At 52.3% G+C, this 17,306-nt stretch overlaps 1 protein-coding gene across 1 annotated transcript; it reads left to right on the top strand.

Moving 5' to 3' along the window:
* The first annotated feature begins 845 nt into the window (after positions 1–845).
* On the top strand, positions 846–4,389 carry LOC111161599 (protein FAM187B-like). The gene is made up of 2 exons (XM_022525355.1): positions 846–1,571; positions 3,986–4,389. Exons 1-2 carry the CDS (start codon positions 859–861, stop codon positions 4,371–4,373), a joined length of 1,101 nt encoding a protein of 366 aa, XP_022381063.1. The 5' UTR covers positions 846–858; the 3' UTR covers positions 4,374–4,389.
* Positions 4,390–17,306: the final 12,917 nt, after the last annotated feature.

The raw sequence follows: 17,306 nt of genomic DNA, 5'->3' as shown, positions 1-17,306 counted from the left end.
GGCTATGTATTGAGCGGTTGACAAAAATGTAATGACCAAAGGCTGGTAGGACCTTGAACCTACATTAATCCTGGGAACAATGTTTCAGTATTTGCTAATTCAGCAACTTTATAGAACAGTTATAACTGCCATGAATAAGGAGAATCTACTGTATCTGATCTTATGTATTATATATTTGCTTATCGTCTATCTCTAGAGGGTAAGTCCGAAGGAGGAAGAGGCTTTGTCCAACCAGCTCAAGCTGCGATTAGAATAAGGGCCAGCGACAGGCCTTCAGTAAACATTTGTGAAATGAGTCAGTGATGGCGGGGCAAGCCCACACAATCATTATTTTTAATTTCAGGGCTGAGAAGGAGTTTAGGAAAGGATTTGGGAAGGAGACACCTGAGAAAAATATTTATTTGTTTAAAATGAACTGAATCAGGCAGCTATCTGTGGAAAGAGTCTGGGACCAGTGTGTGCCAAGGTCCTGAGGCAGGTGGAGCCTTTTGCTTGGTAACCAGAGAGGAATTATTCACCTTTCCACGCCCACCACTCAGAATTGGGCCCAGAACATAGTCGGTGTTTGGGGGAAATGCATCCAATGCTCACATGTGATATTTGAATGCCAAACCAGGGGATGGTAGAGAAAACCCTGAAGAGACAAATTAAGTTTCTTCCTATCCCAGCAGAGTAGAGGACTTAGAATAGAGATGAAAAAGCATTGTCACACTGTCACCAATCAAATGGGGATTGTGACCTCACACACCCATTCAGTGGACCCCAGGACACCTCCCCCTCGCTGAGGCTTGGGTTTCAGGGGTGACTTAACAGTGGCCAGGGGAGTGCCCTGCCCGCTGGCCCCAGTCCCAGTCCATCATGCTCACCACCCCATGGCTGCTTCTCAGTCTCGCCATCCCTGCGCTGGGCTTCCACACGACCTTCAGCTGTCCCAACGAGAAGCAATGCCAGAAAGCCCTCCTCTCTGACAATGACATCTTTCTGCCCTGCAACTCTTCTGGGGCGCAGTGGTACTTCTTCTTCCTGCAAGACAAGGCCAGCTGGTCCAACAAAGTCTCTAGAGTTTCCAACATAGAAATCCTACCTGGGACCGGCATTCTCATCCGAGACCCGGCGCCCTCCCAGACGGGCTTCTACCACTGCCGGGACAGGGACGGCATCCAAGTGGTGCAGTACGGGATTGACTTCCAAGATGCCGGCACCTTACACATCACCCACACAGGTCTGGGCCAGAAGCCCCTGCAGAATGAGACCCTGAGTCTGGGTGGCGCGGAACTCATCTTCACCCACTGGGAGCCCTGGCAGGACTGTAACCGCTGCGGGGAGCCCGGGGAGCGGAAACGGCTGGGCTACTGCTACATCAAGGAGCCTCTACAGGAGCCCATGCCGTGCTGGCTCTATCTGGGAGATCTGAAGCTTTGGTCCAGCCGCATGCGGCCGGAGATGCAGGTGGAGGCCTGCCAGGTCCCATGCAAAATATCCACGGTGGATTTCATCACCTTCGACAACTTCGAGATCAGGGAGGATTTGGGGTCCGTGTGGCTCACCTGCCCCCGGGGATCTATCTACAGGTGACTCCGAGGGGGGCCATTTAAGAGAGGGGGGCAACTGCAGCCCAGAAGGGCACAGTCCTTGCCCAAGGGGAGCCATGTTGACCCTAAATCCTATACACTTGACCGTGGGGATACCCCCCACCCTCTGTCCCTACGGGCCTGTGACATCCCCTCCCTTGGGGGGAGCCCAAGCAAACTCTTGGGGCCTCTGCAGCCACCTGCTCTGTCAAATACGGTCCCATCCCCTCCCTCTGGTGTTCTTTTCCTTATTCCCGCTGTGACTGCACTTCTTCTCTTTCCCACACTCTCTTGTCTCCCTTCCTCCTTTTTTTCTCCTCCTTTACGTGTAAAAGTAGCACGTAGTCTCTGCAAAGACCCCACAGTTCGGGAAAGGGCACCCACCCCCGCTTTCTAGCCTGGGACACCTGCTCCATGTCATTTGCCAGACAAGCAGTTCCCGAGTGCCAGTTGTTGGGAACCCCAGAGAAGAACGGAGAGACATGGGGCACCTGGGCAGCTCGTTCGGTCAAGCATCCAACTCTTCATCTCAGCCCAGGTCTTGATCTCAGGGTCATGAGTTCAAGCCCCACATTGGGCTCCATGCTGGATGTGGAGCCCACTTTATTTTTTTCAAAGATCTTTTTATTTATTCATTTGGGGGAGAGAGACACAGAGAGAGCACAAGCCGGGGAGCAGCAGAGGAAGAGGGAGAAGCAGGCTGCCTGCTGAACAAGGAGCCTGATGTGGGACTCGATCCCAGGACCTAGAGATTGTGACTGAGCCAAAAGCAGATGTCTAACCCTCTGAGCCACCCAGGCACCCCAGGTGGAGTCTACTTAAAAAAAAAAAAAAAAAAGAAAAGAAAAGAATCAAGAGAGGTCACTGAGATTTCAAGGGCTGCCACGTCTCTAGGAGGCTGGGTAGAGTGGCATTCCGTGTGACGTTTATGTCTTGGACTCTGGATTCAGCCAGGCCTGGTCTCCATACTTCCTGGCTGTGTGCTTTTGGGCCTGTGGCTTCTCTCTGGGCCTCAGGCTCCCCGTCTGTTGAATGGGGGTTGGATGAGTTTCCTTGGGCTTTCCACTGGGTGGCTTAAAACACCTGAGATGTATTCTCTCACATTTTTGGAGGCCAGAAGTCCAGAGTCGAAGCGTCCCCAGGGCCCCATGTCCTCTGAGATGCTGGGTGAAACCTGTCCTTGCTTCCTCCTTGCTTCTGGGAGTGGTGGGCAATCCTGGGCCTTCCTTAGCTTGTAACCATGTCCCTGAACTGCCCGTCACCACTTGGCCTTTTCCCTGTGTTTTTGTGTCTGTGTCTCCTCCTTTTCTTTAAAGGATGCAGGTCCTATTGGATTTAGAGCCTGGGGACACTTCTGTCAGACCCCATCTTAACTGATCACATCTGCAACAACCCGATTTCCAAATAAGGTCACATTCTGAGGTTTAGAACACACACTTGGTGAGGACATTCCCCAGGTCAGTCCGGAGGTCTTGTGGGACCCTGGCCTCATGGGGTCATTGTGATGTCTATAAAGGTACTTACAACAGTGTCTGAGAAAAGTTCCACACTCTCAGAGGTGTTAGCTTTTCCTCGTAGGATTATTGGCCTCATCAATATTGTCGATTGAGTGCTCCTCTTCCCCAGCCACGAAGGCTGTGATACGGGCCTGATCTGCACGTTCACTTACATGGTTCCACTGAGGGCTTATAAGCCAAACACTGTTCTTGGTACTGGGGATCAGGGGAGACCAAAACTGGGAAAGATTCCTGCCCTCATGGAGCCATGAACAATCGCATGAATAAAACATACAGTGTTCTAGGTGGCAGTGGTTAAGGGCCGGGAGGGGGAGATGGGAGTGGAGGAGAGGATTGGTTTAAAAACAGAGGGCAGGGAAGTCATCTGAGAAGTTGCCGAGACTGAAAGGGGTTGAGGGAGCCCTGGGCGCTGAGGGAGATAACTCCTGGTGGAGGGAGGGGCAAAGGCCCTGAGACAGGATGGGTCCCAGCCTGCTGGAGGTCCACCTGGGAGGCCAGTGCAGCTGGGGCAGAGTGAGAGAGAGAGGGAGAGCAGAGAAAATGAGGCCAGGCAGGGAGAGCAGGGGTGGGTCGTGGGGTCAATCACGTAGGCAAGTGTTCTGGCTCATTGCTCCAAACAGCCCTGTGAAACAGGTAAAATCTTTACATCCCCAGTTTTCAGATGACAACGTGGAGGCTCAAAAAGCTAGAGACCTATGTCCCTGGCCCATTTAGGGCGGGGGGTGGGGTGGGGTGGGAGGGGATAGGGCTCTGAGCTCCCTGCTAGGCCGGTCCTGCTTTCCCCCAGCACTCCTGGAGGGGGTGCCCTGTTGGCTGTTCCCGTCTCCACATCCTGTCCCGACCTCTGTCCCCCATGCAGCCCCAGGCTGCTGCAGCTCACCTTGTCGTCCTTTGCAGGCCCATCCTCTGGGAAGTCAACGACATCCCCCTGACCTGGCAGGGCCAGCTCTCCAACCAGGTCCTGAGCAGCATTCTGGAACCCACCAACGGCGGCAGGCAGCTTCAGGTCTTCGAGCCGGCCATTTACAAGTGCTTTGTGAAGCAGGAGCTCATGGCTCGCTTCAACCCCAGGCCCTTTCCGGATGTGCCGGAGACCCTCCAGCAAGAGGAAGCCGGACCACAGCTGGAGTCGAGGGAGGCCCGGAAGGGGAAGGCCAGGTCCGTCCTCAAGGGGCTCAAGCTGATGCTGCTGGTAGGCATCTTTCTGGGCCTGCTGGGCCTGCTGCTCAAGCTCTGCCACCCTTCCCAGCACAAAAGAAGCGACCAGGTGCTGCTGGTGAAATAAAGCGATCCCCCAGGGCCCAGGACGGCTGGTCTCCCGCGTCCTCATCCCCTGAACGGTCCTTCCCATGGCAGCTGGGGCGTGGGCCTGGGCAGGGGCACAAGACAGACCCACAGTTACAGCCGAGGCCGCGTCCCAGGTCCTGCTCCTTTAACTCATTAGCGATCTCCGTGCCACAGACAGGGAAGCCGAGGCAAAACTACAGTCTAGAGACTGGCGGGGGCTGGGGGCTCTGGTCTCCATTCTGAACTCAGGTTGCCTGGCTCACGGTTGTGTTCCTCCCGCGGGGAGGGAGGGATGGAATGAGACCATGTGCAGGGCGAGTCTCTGGGAGTTGGTAAACTGTGGCCACCTTCCTGACTGCATCCCACAAGGACAGGGGCTGAGATGGAACGGGGGTGGGGAGCCCCGAGACTCTGCAGATCTGCTCCGGGCTGCTTGCTGCCTTTCCATGCTTTTATTTTCCATGCCTTTCGCCTGCCCCCACTCTGCCCCCACTGTGCCGAGGGCCTTCGGGCTTAGCCATCTCTCTCCAAGGCAGAGGGTGCTGCCAGGGGAGTGGCCCAGGGCCGCTGGACACGTGTCACCCTTCCTGGCTCTTGCAGGGCAGAGAGCCCTCTCAGGCCCCTGAGAAGGAGAGACAGACCCCTCTACCAGGACAAGGCGCCGGACCTGGCCCAGCTGGCCCACGGGAATCACCAAGCCTGGCTGTTCCCAGAAATTATACATGCTGTTCAGCAGAGTACAAGAGTGAGAAATCAAATATTAATGCCTTGTAAAATTCATTGCCCTGAGAGTCCATTGTGAAGCCATGACAGGACCAATCTGAAACTTCCAGAGCTGAAGTTCTGCCCCTGAGTAGAGGGCAGAGCTCACTCCTCACTTACCAGACACTGTTGCCAAAACACTTGGGGCTTCACGCGGTGCCCAGAGACACAAAGATTCCTGCAGAATGGGGGGACATTTGTGGAGAACTAAACGGGGTCCATCGGGAAACAGAGGCAGAGAATCACAAAGACGGGAATGGGAAATATTTGTGAACTTTCTGGCAGGATCGGAACTCACACCCTTCATGAACATTATGTCCTCACGGCCTCCCAGGAGGCTGGGGTTCCTATGAACCTCATCTTGTAGTTGAGAACATCAACGCACAGGGGGTTCAAGCGCCCGGCCTGAGGTCACACGGTGAACTTGGGAGGAGGCCTCTGGGCCCCTCCTAACCAGCTCCCCAGAAACCCCCAGTGTCCTGCACCCACAGGGGCACATTGTGTGGTAGCTGGGGGCAGAGGAAACGGAGCCGAGCACAGGCCTGTCCGCACAGCCTAGAAGTTCACAACCCACAGCCCAGGCAGTCGGTGTCCCGCCGTGACAGGCAGACCCTCAGGTGATCCCAGCAACTGTCGCCTCCTGGCCCCTGTGACTTGTTTCCAACCATATCCCTCTTCCCATTGTGAAGGTGTCAGAATGTCAGGCCTGGATTAGATTACATCACGTAAGACTCTGTCTTCACCTGCGGGAGCGAGGGAGGCCTGCTGGCCCGATGAGGTCCACGACCATGTTGAGCACATCTGCTTGGTGGGGACCGTGAACTGCCTCTGGGAGTGGCATGTGGTCTTTCAGACCTGAGGCCGCAAGGCAGTGAACTCTGCCAACGATCTGAAGAAGGTCGGAAGCAGGTTCTTCAGTCAAGCATCCGGATGAGAACACAGCCCGACCAACACTTCCATTGCAGCCTTGGGAGGCCCCGAGTAGAGGACCCAGTCCAGCCACTTTGCACCCCTGACCCGCAGACACCAGGGTGTCATGCATGCACGTTGTTTTAAGACACTGAATGTCTGGTAGTTTGTTATGCCATGGTAGGCAACCAAGACACCCCCCACCCATTGCCCCAAGCCCACCCTGAGGTCCCCTGTAGCTTTAGCAGTTACGCAGATGGTCCATTGCACCAGGCATGGGCCAGGCTGACAGCAGAGCGCTTGGTGCCCCTGGGAGCCACCCGTACCCAGAAGGCATGGGAGTGGGAGCTCCAAGTCCAGGCCACATTCTACACATTCCCTCCGAGGGTCCTCAGTGACACTGAGCTTCAGGCAGGTGCGGCAGTGAGTGGCTCCATAAAGCACTGTGGATTGAGTTAGCCCCTTCCCGGCCTTGCTCTCCCTCCCTTCTGCTCCCCGAAATTAGATTCTTCAAATATTTTCTACCCCAGCATTCCCTCTCCTCCCCCAGGACTCCAAAGATATGGAGGTCAGAGCTGTTGTTGTCCCCCGCCCTCCTGAGATCATTGATTTTCCTCCCATCTTCTCTGCTTTGCGGGTCAGAGAATGTCTATTTTCTCTCAAGTTTGCTGACACCTTCCTATGTCATCTCCCTTCTGCCCCTCAGTCTGTCCGGTGAGACTTTTACTTGGGTTAATGTATTTTGTAGTTCTCAAATTTCCATCTGATGGTTCATACCTACCTCCTGCCTCCTCGTTGATACTTTCTATTTTCATATTTGCTTTTGGGGGACCCCTAGCTGAGATGCCAGGGTTGCTAAAGCAGTGGCCTGCCTGAGCCAAGCAGAAACCATACACAAGGGGCAAGGCCTGGAGGGGGCTGTGGCAGTCGGTGTAGGAGTTTTTATACTGGTGGGGTGGGGGCGGGGTGGGGCGGCTGGGGCCATGCCAGAAAATTCTAGCTGATATCCACCAGGCACAAATGCAGGCCTCTCATTCCTCCGAGAGCTTCTTGTGCTTCTTGAAACTGAGATATCTGAGCGAAGCTGTTTCAACTCATAAAAACTGGCTCAAAAATGTTTTCAAACACAGCCCCAGCCAAATAAAACACATCAGCCCACAGGTGTTAGTCTGTGGGCTCTTGCTTCAACCTTTATCGGGGTCAACTGGACGTTTCTGTTTTCAATTATTCATTCAATAAATATTTATGAGCCGGAGTCGCTAGGGACAGCTTCTCTCAAGAGGTGACATTTCAGATGAGCTCAGATGAGCCTTGAACAATGAGAAAGAGCCAGACAAGTAGGGGTCTCGAGGCAGTGGGTATCGGGTTCCTACAGCTACTATAACAAATGACCATCAACGGAATGGCTTAAAACAACACGGATGTACAGTTGTACACTTCGGGAGGTCAGAAGACCAAAATGGGTCTGATTTGGGTCTTGACTGAGTCTAAAATCAAGGTGTCAGCAGGGCTGGATTCCTCTAGAGGCTCAAGGCGGGAAATCCTATGCTCGCCCCTCCAGCTCCTTCACAAGTCCTCCATCCTCAAAGCCAACAGCGGGGCCTTTTCAGATCTCTGTGCCTGACTCTCTGACCAACGATTCCAGGGTCACATCTCCTTCTTCAACTCTTTGACTCTCCTGCTTCCCTCTTACAAGTCTTACAAGGACTTTCAGGATTATATCTGGCCCACCTGATAATCCAAAATAATGTCCCCATCCCAAGATCCTGACCTTAATCATACCTGCAAAGTCCCTTCCACCATGTAAGTAACATTTTCCACGGATGCAGGGGTTTGGAACAGAACCCTTTGGGGAGCTGTCATTCAGCCGGTCCCAAGTGGTTCTGGGCAGAGGCAGTGTGTATGAAGACTCCAGAGTGGGTGTCTACTTGGTGGATGGGGCTGACTGGGGCAGGGAGACAAGAGGGAGAGAGCACAGCCAGATCCTGTAGGGCACGGTAGGCCAGGGCTTTGGATTCTGTCTGAAGTGAGATGGGAGCCACGGGAGGCTTTTGAGCAGTGGAGACCCTTGATCTGATGTCCAATTAAAAAGGTGATTCTGGGGGGTGCCCGGGTGGCTCAGTGGGTTAAGGCCTCTGCCTTCAGCCCAGGTCATAATCTCAGGGTCCTGGGATCAAGCCCCACATCAGGCTTTCTGCTCAGCAGGGAGCCTGCTTCCCTGTCTCTCTCTCTCTCTCTCTCTCTCTCTCTCTGCCTGCCTCTCTGCTTGCTTGTGATCTCTGTCTGTCAAATAAATAAAATCTTTAAGAAAAAAAAAAGTGATTCTGGGGCTCCTGGGTGGCTCAGTCATTAAGTACCTGCCTTGGGCTCAAATCATGATCCCAGGGTCCTGGGATTGAGCCCCACTTTGGGCTCCCTGCTTGGCGGGAGGCCTGCTTCTCTTTCTCCCACCCCCACTGCTTGTGTTCCCTCTCTGGCTGTCTCTCTCTGTCAAATAAATAAAATCCTTAAAAAAATAAAAAAATAGGGGTGCCTGGGTGGCTCAGTGGGTTAAGCCTCTGCCTTCGGCTCAGGTCATGATCTCAGGGTCCTGGGATCGAGCCCCGCATCGGGCTCTCTGCTCAGCGGGAAACCTGCTTCCTCCTCTCTCTGCCTGCCTCTCTGCCTACTTGTGATCTCTCTCTGTCAAATAAATAAATAAAAATCTAAAAAAATAAAAATAAAAATAAAAAAATAAAAAGGAGATTCTGGCAACATAGAGATCCTGACGGGTAAGGATGGGGAGTGGCAGCCACTCTCCATTCAGTCAACTGGACAATGAGAAGCTTCCATCACCCAGTGGGAGAAGCAGTGAGGCCAGCCCTCACCACCTCTTCCCCCCACCTCCGAGTGCCGTGGAAGGTAGCACATGCTCCATATTCCATTTTTAACCATCCTGTTTTGCCCCATCATTGTTATATTGTTTTTTTTTAACTTGTTGATTTTTTAAAAAAAGATTTCATTTATTTATTTGTCAGAGAGTGAGAGAGAGTGCACACAAGCAGGGGGAACAGCAGAGGGAGAGGGAGAAGCAGATTCCCTACTGAGCAGAGAGCCCGATGTGGGACTTGATTCCAGGACCCTGGGATCATGACCTGAGCCAAAGGCAGACGCTTAACCAGCTGAGCCACCCAGTCGTCCCTCCTTGTCCTATTGTAATTTTAAGACTTTTTTTTTTTTTTTGAGCAGTTTGAGGTTCACAGCAAAATCGAGGAAGGGACAAAGATGGCCCCTCCCCACTCATTATCAACATCTGGTGAATGCCCAGCCTCTCCATCATCCACACCTGCCACCGGAGGGGTGCATCTCTCACAATCCATGAGTCTGTATGGGCACAGCAGTATCACCCGAAGTCCACGGTTCACACTAGTGTTCGCTCTCGATGTGTACATTCTATGGATTTGGATAAATGCATGCATCATTGTAGTATCAAAGTCATTTCGCCATCCTAAAGACCCTCTGTGCTCTACCATTCATCCCTATCTCCCAGCTAACTCTTGACAACCACTCATTTTTATCCCCTCTCCAGACCTTCCCCTCTCTGGAATGTCATACAGGTGGAATCGTAGAGTGTGGCACATTTTCCGACTGACTTCTTTCACTTGGACCTATGCATGTAAATTTCCTCCATGTCTTCTCATGGCTTTTGCTGGCTCATTTCCTTTTAGCCCTGAATCCTCTTCCATTGTCTGAATCTACCACTGTTAATCCATTCTCCTATGGAAGGACATCTTGGTTGCTTCCAAGTGTTGGCACTTACAAAGAGAGCTGCTGTGAACATCCGTGTGCAGGTTTTTGTATGAACCTAAGTTTTCAACTCCTTTGTGGAAATACCAAGGAGTGCAGTTGCTGGGCTGTATGGTGAGAGTTCATTTAGTTTTGTAAGAAATTGACAAACCATATTCCAAGACAACTGTGGGGTTCTCCATTCCCACCAGCAATAAATAGGAGATCCTGGTGTTCCACATCCTCACCAACATTTTTTGGTGTCTGTGTCCCAGATTTTCGCCATTCTGATAGGTGTGATGTGGTATCTCATTGTTTTAATTTGCATTTCCCTAATGCAATGACCTCTGATCCTCTTTTCATCTGCTTATTTGCCATCTGTGTATCCTCTTTGGTGAGGTGTTTTCCATCACAATTTTTTTTTAAATTCTGAGGCTTACTTTTTAAAAAAATATAGTTACTAATAAATGCAATTCCAGTGTTCAGCCTACAGCCCCTCCCATCCGCTAGAGAAAGAAAGGAGAATGGAGAAAGTATTCCCTTTTCTTTTTTTCTGACACTGCAGAAACACAGAAAAAGCTGCCCTTAGCCTACGTGTCCCCTTACTGTACAATTTTGATTGTGCTTCCTTCACATGGACACAGCCTCCTAGGAGGGTACTAGGTTGGTGAGTCGGGCACAGAGTGGATCCCGACCTGCCCCCTGGGCTGGCCACACTGCCCAGTACTGACCTACACAACTCCACAGGGCAACCCTGAATACAGACACCTTCTGTGTTTTGAAATTGCCTTTGCAAATATTACTTCTATTACAGGAGTCCTGTAAGTCATTCTGTAAGTCAGGATAGGCTAGGCTTTGCTACAGTAACAAAGAAACCCCAGACTAAGTATAAAGTGTTATTTCTGGCTCACGTTATGATCAGATGCAGCCCAGGGCTTCCTTAAAGCAGTGACTTAGAGGGTACAGGCTGCCCTCTGGAGCATGGTTTCCACGGTCACCACCGAAGGGGCAGAAAGAACTGGAATCAGGTATGGATGTTCAGGCCAGGCTTACAAGTGTCGTTCATTTTGTCCACATTTCACTGGCCAGAACCTATTCACACAGCCCCTACTTAACTTCAAAGGAAGCTTGGAAACCTGGCCTTCTGTGTCCCCAGAAAGAGGAGGTAAACTGGTTTGCATCTGGCCCGTTATTGCCACAATCCAGGCTTCAGAGATTGTGGCCACGGCTTCTGAAGCAATTTTAACGCCTAAAAAAATCTGTAATTCTGACTCCTTATACTAATTGGTTGACCTGAGGGGAATATTTAAGTTGACATTTCCGAATTCCTAAAACTTATATATACTGCTCAATTTTTTTTTTTTGTTCAGACATAAAAAGATCATCTCTTCTTATCTTTAGATAAAAATAAAGCTTTTAGCCTGCAACAGTCTTGGGAGACACAGAGTTTCAGGGGGCCCACATCCTTCCGCAGCAGCTCAGGGCACCCCTCATTAGCCTTCACGAGAGTCCCTGGCCATGCTCTCCCTGAATGCTCAAGCAAATCCAGGACACCCTACATCTGCCTAAAGCCCCAGCAATGGCCATTCCTTGCTTCTAGAATCAGACTGACTACCTTCACGGCCTACCATGCCTGTACCAATGGGCCACTACACACTTCTCATCTTTCCTTACACTGTATGTCACCCCCTCTCTGGCTCCAGCCAAACTGGCTGCCTTTTACCCTCCTCCCCAGGCTGTGGGCACCCTTCTAGAAAGCCCTTTCTTTCCCCCTCCTCTTCATTAGCCCCTCATATTGTTCAGGCCTCAGGTCAGGCATCTTTGCCCTCCTGAAAGCCTCCCCACAATATTTACATGTTCAGAATGGTCCCTAGTGCTGTTCACCAAATCTCCCTGGCTGTCTACCTTCCAACAGGGTAGGATGGTGCCCTTGGCCTCCTTGGGCCATGCAACCATCTCTGGCCAATGAGATGCAGGCAGAAGTAATCCAAGTCACTTCCAAGCTAGAGCACTTAATTCCAGAGCGAGATGCTCTCAAGTCCTCTTTCCTCTGTGCAGAGCCCACGGTACTTGAGATGGAGGCTGTTCTGCCAGCCCTGGGTTGTGATGTGAGCAGAGTTCCAGCTAACCCACAACACATTAGTAAGAAATAAACATTTGGGGGCACCTGTGTGGCTGGCTCAGTTGGCTAAGCACCTGCCTTCAACTCAGGTCATGATCTCAGGGTCCTGGGATTGAGCCCCTCATTGGGTTCCCTACTTAGCAGGAAGCCTGCTTCTCCCTTTCCCACTCCCCCTGCTTGTGTTTCCTCTCTGGCTGTCTCTCCCTGTCAAATAAATAAATATAATCTTCAAAAAAGAAAAAAAGAGAAATAAACATTTGTTGTCCCAAGCCATAAGACACGGGATGTTTGTTCCCACAGCATAACCCAGCCTCTCCTGACTGATACACTCTCCTTCCAAAACCCTTGCCACTTTCACAGTTTTTCACTTCTTTTGTCCCTGGTGGGTTAATTGTTTTCTTTACCCACTGAACTGAGAACTCCAAGAAGACAGGGATATTTCTGGTATGGTTTCCTCATTGTACCTCCCACTCACGAAACAGCTGGAACACAGTTAAGAGCTCAATAAATGTATGTCTGCTGATTTCGGGAAGGAATGAATGAGCAATCAGCCTGAGAGGTAAGTACAACTATCTCTATTTTACAGGGAGGTGATGGAAGCTCAGAAGGGCTGCCTTGGTTGCCCAGGGTCACATGGCAATAAATGGCAGAGATTGGTCAGAACCAGTGTCTGAGTCTAGAACCTGTAACTGTTAGGTAGCTACTTTTTCTGGATGGCCTCAGGGGCCAAGGACACCTCTACTCAAGGGTTTCAGCCTTACCTCCAAGGAATGTCTCTGTGTTGGTGACACTAAAGGATAAAAGGTGTGGGTATCTATGGGCCATGGGTCCTCTCTGAAATGATCCACAGCTGGCCAGACAAGGCAGGGAGATTCAAAGGGTGGGATGCAGTCAGCTGTCTCTCTATCCTTCAGTTTCCCTCCCAGCTTCCATTAATTGAGTGCTAACTCTCCGCCAGGATCTGTGCCAAAAGCTTTAGGATCATGAGCTCATGGCCTTCTCAAGACACATCCAAAGTGATTTTTATTTTTTGTAGGAGGACACTGAGGGTCAGAATGATAAATCTACTCACCTATTAATACAAACAGTCTATCAATTATGGCAGCTAAATAAAGCACCCTCCCAAGTCAGGGATTTCGAATAGAAAGAATTTATGCTTACAAATCTGGGGAGGATTCACGGTTTTCTGCTCAGCAGTGGGCTGGGCTGGCTCTCCAGTGTTGGCTGAGGTGTCTTCCGTGGGCAGGAGTTGGCTGGCCAGGCTGGAGCAGATGCCATCAGCTGGAGGACCTGGGCTCTCTGCGTGGTCTCTCATCCTCCAGGAGTGTGAGCCAGACTTGTCCACAAGCTGGTGGCAGGGCTCCAAGAAACTGCAAGCCCTCTTGAGGCCCAGGCTGAGGCCTCGCTGGACCTGGGACTGGGGCAGAGCAGGCATGGCTTGCCATGCACCTTAAAGTCGAGGTTTCGGGAAGTCCCGTGGGCAAGGTTGGTTTAGACAAGCTGTATCTGTTATCTCCTGCTGCGTAAGAAACCACCCCAAGTGCAATGGTTTGACACAACAGTCATTTATTTCTCTCTCCTTTCTGTAGGGTGGGGACACAGGCTGGACTCAGCTGGGTAGTTTTTCAGATCTTGGCTGGCCTCGTTCATGCCTCTGTGGTCAGCTCTGAGCAGCTGGATGGCTCTGCTTCTGAGGGTTGGGTGGCAGTTGCCTGGGAAGCCTTCAGTCTCCTACCCTCCAGCAGTCTAGCCTGGACGTGTCCACAAGGTTGCAGCAAGGGTCCAAGAGAGCCAGCGGAAGCTGCATAGGCTTCCGAAGCCTAAGCTTGGAACCAGCACAGTATCACTTTGTCCATGGCCAAAGGAAGTAACAAGGTCAGCCCAGATTCAAAGGGTGGGGAAATAGACTCATCTCTTGATGGCAAAAGTAGCAAAGTCACACTGTAAGGAGGGACATAGGGAGTAAAGGACTTCATCCCCTCTGTACTCACTTTATCAGAGGCAGTAAGGAACACAGCTGGGATTCTAACCCAGGAGGAGGATGCTAACTCATCTGTATCACTTCTGTTCCTTTCCTTAGCTTCCCTTCTCCTCAGATGTCTTTCTGTAATTTGAGCCCCTAGTAGCCTTCTATATTAGTCAGAACCCATGGGGCTGCAAGTAACAGACATCCAGGCAAAGGTGCTTAAGCTAACAAGGAGTGTACTGGCTCTTGGAATGGAAAAGCCCAAGATTAGGTCTGATTTCAGGCACAGTTAGATCCAGGTGCTCGTGAGTGGTGAGGCTGGGAGTTGAACCCAACCAGGCTGCTCCAGAGTCCTTGCTCTTAACCACTTCACAAAAAATAGCAAGCCCTAGTCTGAGCAGATATTCTGTGCCTGACACTGTTTGGAGCATCAGGAGATAATGATAATAGTATAGTAATACTAATACCCATTTAATAATTTAAACCTTCCAGCCACCCTATGGGGTAGGCATTGCTATTATGTTCATTTTGCATATGGGGAAACTGAGTCACTGATGGGATAAATATGCCTAAGGTCACACGTGGAGCAGCTAGGAACTGAACCCAGATGGTGGAGTCCAGAATTGGTATCTTCTGCCCCCAGGGTCTCCCTCCTGAGCCAGGAATGAGGTCAGCCTCCGAGAAGTTCATGAAGAAAGATGGAGGGAGGCCCCAGGACAGCCCAGTCTTTCCCCTCACTGTGTCTGCCTCTCCCTGCTCTCCCCTCCATCCACCACCTGGCACAGCCTTCCCAGAACCCACTTGTGAACAGATTGACCTAATGCAGGCTGAGCCAGAGGGCTGAGTCCAGGCAAACAGGCAGGGGCCAGGCCTGAGTCACCCGGCGGGGCTTGCCAGGGCCCAGAGTGGCGGCGTGAGCCTGTGCCAAGGAGGGCATGGGCTCGTCGAGACGACACCTGGTGTCACTGGGCAGCTGTAGCTCCTTCTGAGCCCACGACCTTGACACCCCTTAGATCTCTGTAAAACAATCCTTGCCCACCACCCTGACGGGAAATCTGGGCAAGATGCCATGTCATTTTTAATGCATTTATGAGAAACCAAACATGCCTATTTATAGCCTTTTGATTTGTCAGCCAACTGAGAACTGGGTAAGTGTAATGACATCCCGTGAGCGGAATCCAGGCGTGGCTGCCTGCCCCTCAGCAAAGACAGCGAGCTTGCTTCATGGGCTCATCAGCCGCTGATACAACCTGTGGGCAAGGGGAGACTGAGGTTCAGTGGGGGAGGGTCAGGCGCTCATCGCCTCAGCTGGGACGCGGCAGGGCTGGAAAGAGATCCAGGATCCAACTCGGCAGACCTCTTCGGCTGCGTGGTCAGGACCCTGCCATCCACCCCCTGAAGGACAAAGCTCTTTGTCCAGTTGTTCGTGGGAATCTTTGGGAACACTCCACCTGCTGCCCGTATCTTCTTCCAAACCCCACTTCCCACCTCACTTCCTTCCTTCCTCTTGAATGTGAACATGTTTTCCTCTTTCTTGTTCCTCTTTCCTGCATTCTTGCCCCCTTCCTTCCTTCCTTCCTTCCTCCTTTCCTCCCTCTCCTTCTGTCAAGGCAATAATCACAGCGCTCAAAACATCGGGCATTAGAGAGGCTCCGTTGTGCCCTGACTTCTCCCCACACGGAAGCTCCCTGGCCTCAGTGGATTCTCTAGCGAATGCCCAAATTATCGCCATTTTCCAGATGGAGGCCAGTGCCCGGTGGCTCCTCCATGCTGTGTCCCCGCCGGCCACCTACGCTCTCAGCACTTGTGCACAGACCTTGTGGCTCCCGCCGCTGAGACTGAAGCGAGGGGACCGGAAATGAGTCAGGTAGCTGTCCGCTTGGCATTTGTCTCCAGAGGTCCTTTGGGGCCGCCACGTCACGTGGGAGTCTCCAGGACAACGGCCTTTCCTGGGATCTCGCACCGCGTGCCTCCGTGTCCCCTCCTCGTCCTTGTTGTTGGGAGGATCGAGTCAGCTGAGGCCATGACGTGCTTCACTGGCCCTGAGGCGTGAAAGACCAAACTTTCCCCGGAGATAAGGCCCGACTGCGTTCAAAACAGCTCCCACGGGTGCCAGTACATTTGTGCAGGGTCGTGGAGACCTACCTAACTGCCGGGCACCCGCCTCTCCTGCACGCAGGCCTCCTCCCTGTCCCTGTTCCCATAGCCTCCCCGTGAAAACCCTCTGGCTCCCCCTGGACGGGAGAACATGGCCTTGGGACTTCCATCCACCGTCCTCCCAGGTTGCCGGCTTCCTGCATAAAGCAACCTTTCTTTTCCCGCCATCGCTTGTCTCTCAAGTATTGATTTTCGAGGGGCAAACAGCCACAGAACCTGAGTTTGGAAACAGTTCTTGGTCCTGTAACACTCCAAGCCTGGCCTGGAGCACAGGCTTCGGTGCTATTGTCTTCAACAGGGGCTTTGGAGAGCTGGCCTGTCGTCAGGACGGGTCCCCCATGGGTGTGCCTGCGTGGACCACCCCGGCCTCCGGCCTCTGGCCTCATGCTCCACCCGCAGCCTGAAACCTCCGCCGTGGGCTCGGATCATGCTGACCCGCATCCCACATACCCTCACTGGGTGGGCCCGCTCGCCTCCGTGGGCCATGCAGACGCTTGGGACCCGGGGAGCGCAGCCTGCCAGACTCCCAGATTCGTGGCTTCCGCCCTCCTTTCCTGCTGCGGCCACAGCACCGGCCACCCCGGGATCGCCCCCCACCACTTCCTCCAGAGGCAGGCAGCTGTCACGGCTGCTCCACACCCTCCGCCACAGTCTCCCCATCTCTTTACAAGATGTTGATGCCTCTGGGTTTTGATTCATCAGTGTTACCCACAAAGCCCTTCCTCGTTAACTTCCTGCCCCCGCCCCACGGGGGGTGGGGTGAGGATGTGATCGACACCAGTCCCCTCCCACCGCTGCACCAAACTAACATCACCCCTACCTGGGCCTCGGCTTCCACATCCATAAATGAGAACAACCAAGAACAGGTGGATGAATTCCTCTAAAGCCCTTGGGGCAGAGCCTGGATGGAGCTAAGGGCAGGTGTTGGCTCTTGTTCTGACAATTACCACTATCATCATTTTTGGTTTCTCTGTTAGTTATCTCTGTAACTCTCCATCTCAGGCAGATCTCCATGTCTCCTTCTGGACTTTCCCCTCCCTTGGCCTAGACCTAGAAGGTGGGACTGTGGGCAAGGACCACACCCTCGGGGGTGCCCCCCGCAGGAGAGAAGGGCCCACTGGGCTGTCGCCAAGAAAGATCCAACACTGAAGTAAGAGAACTTAAAAAAAAAAAAAAAGATTTTATTTATTTATTTATTTGAGAGACAGAGAGAGACTGTGCAGGCGGAGGGGTATGGGGGGAGGGAGAGG

Source organism: Enhydra lutris, unplaced genomic scaffold (assembly GCF_002288905.1).
Source record: "Enhydra lutris kenyoni isolate GAN:26980312 unplaced genomic scaffold, ASM228890v2 scaffoldscaffold85, whole genome shotgun sequence".
Classification (NCBI taxonomy): Eukaryota; Metazoa; Chordata; class Mammalia; order Carnivora; family Mustelidae; genus Enhydra; species Enhydra lutris.
Note: the sequence above shows the minus strand (reverse complement) of the source record. Positions and strands in the feature narration are given on the sequence as shown.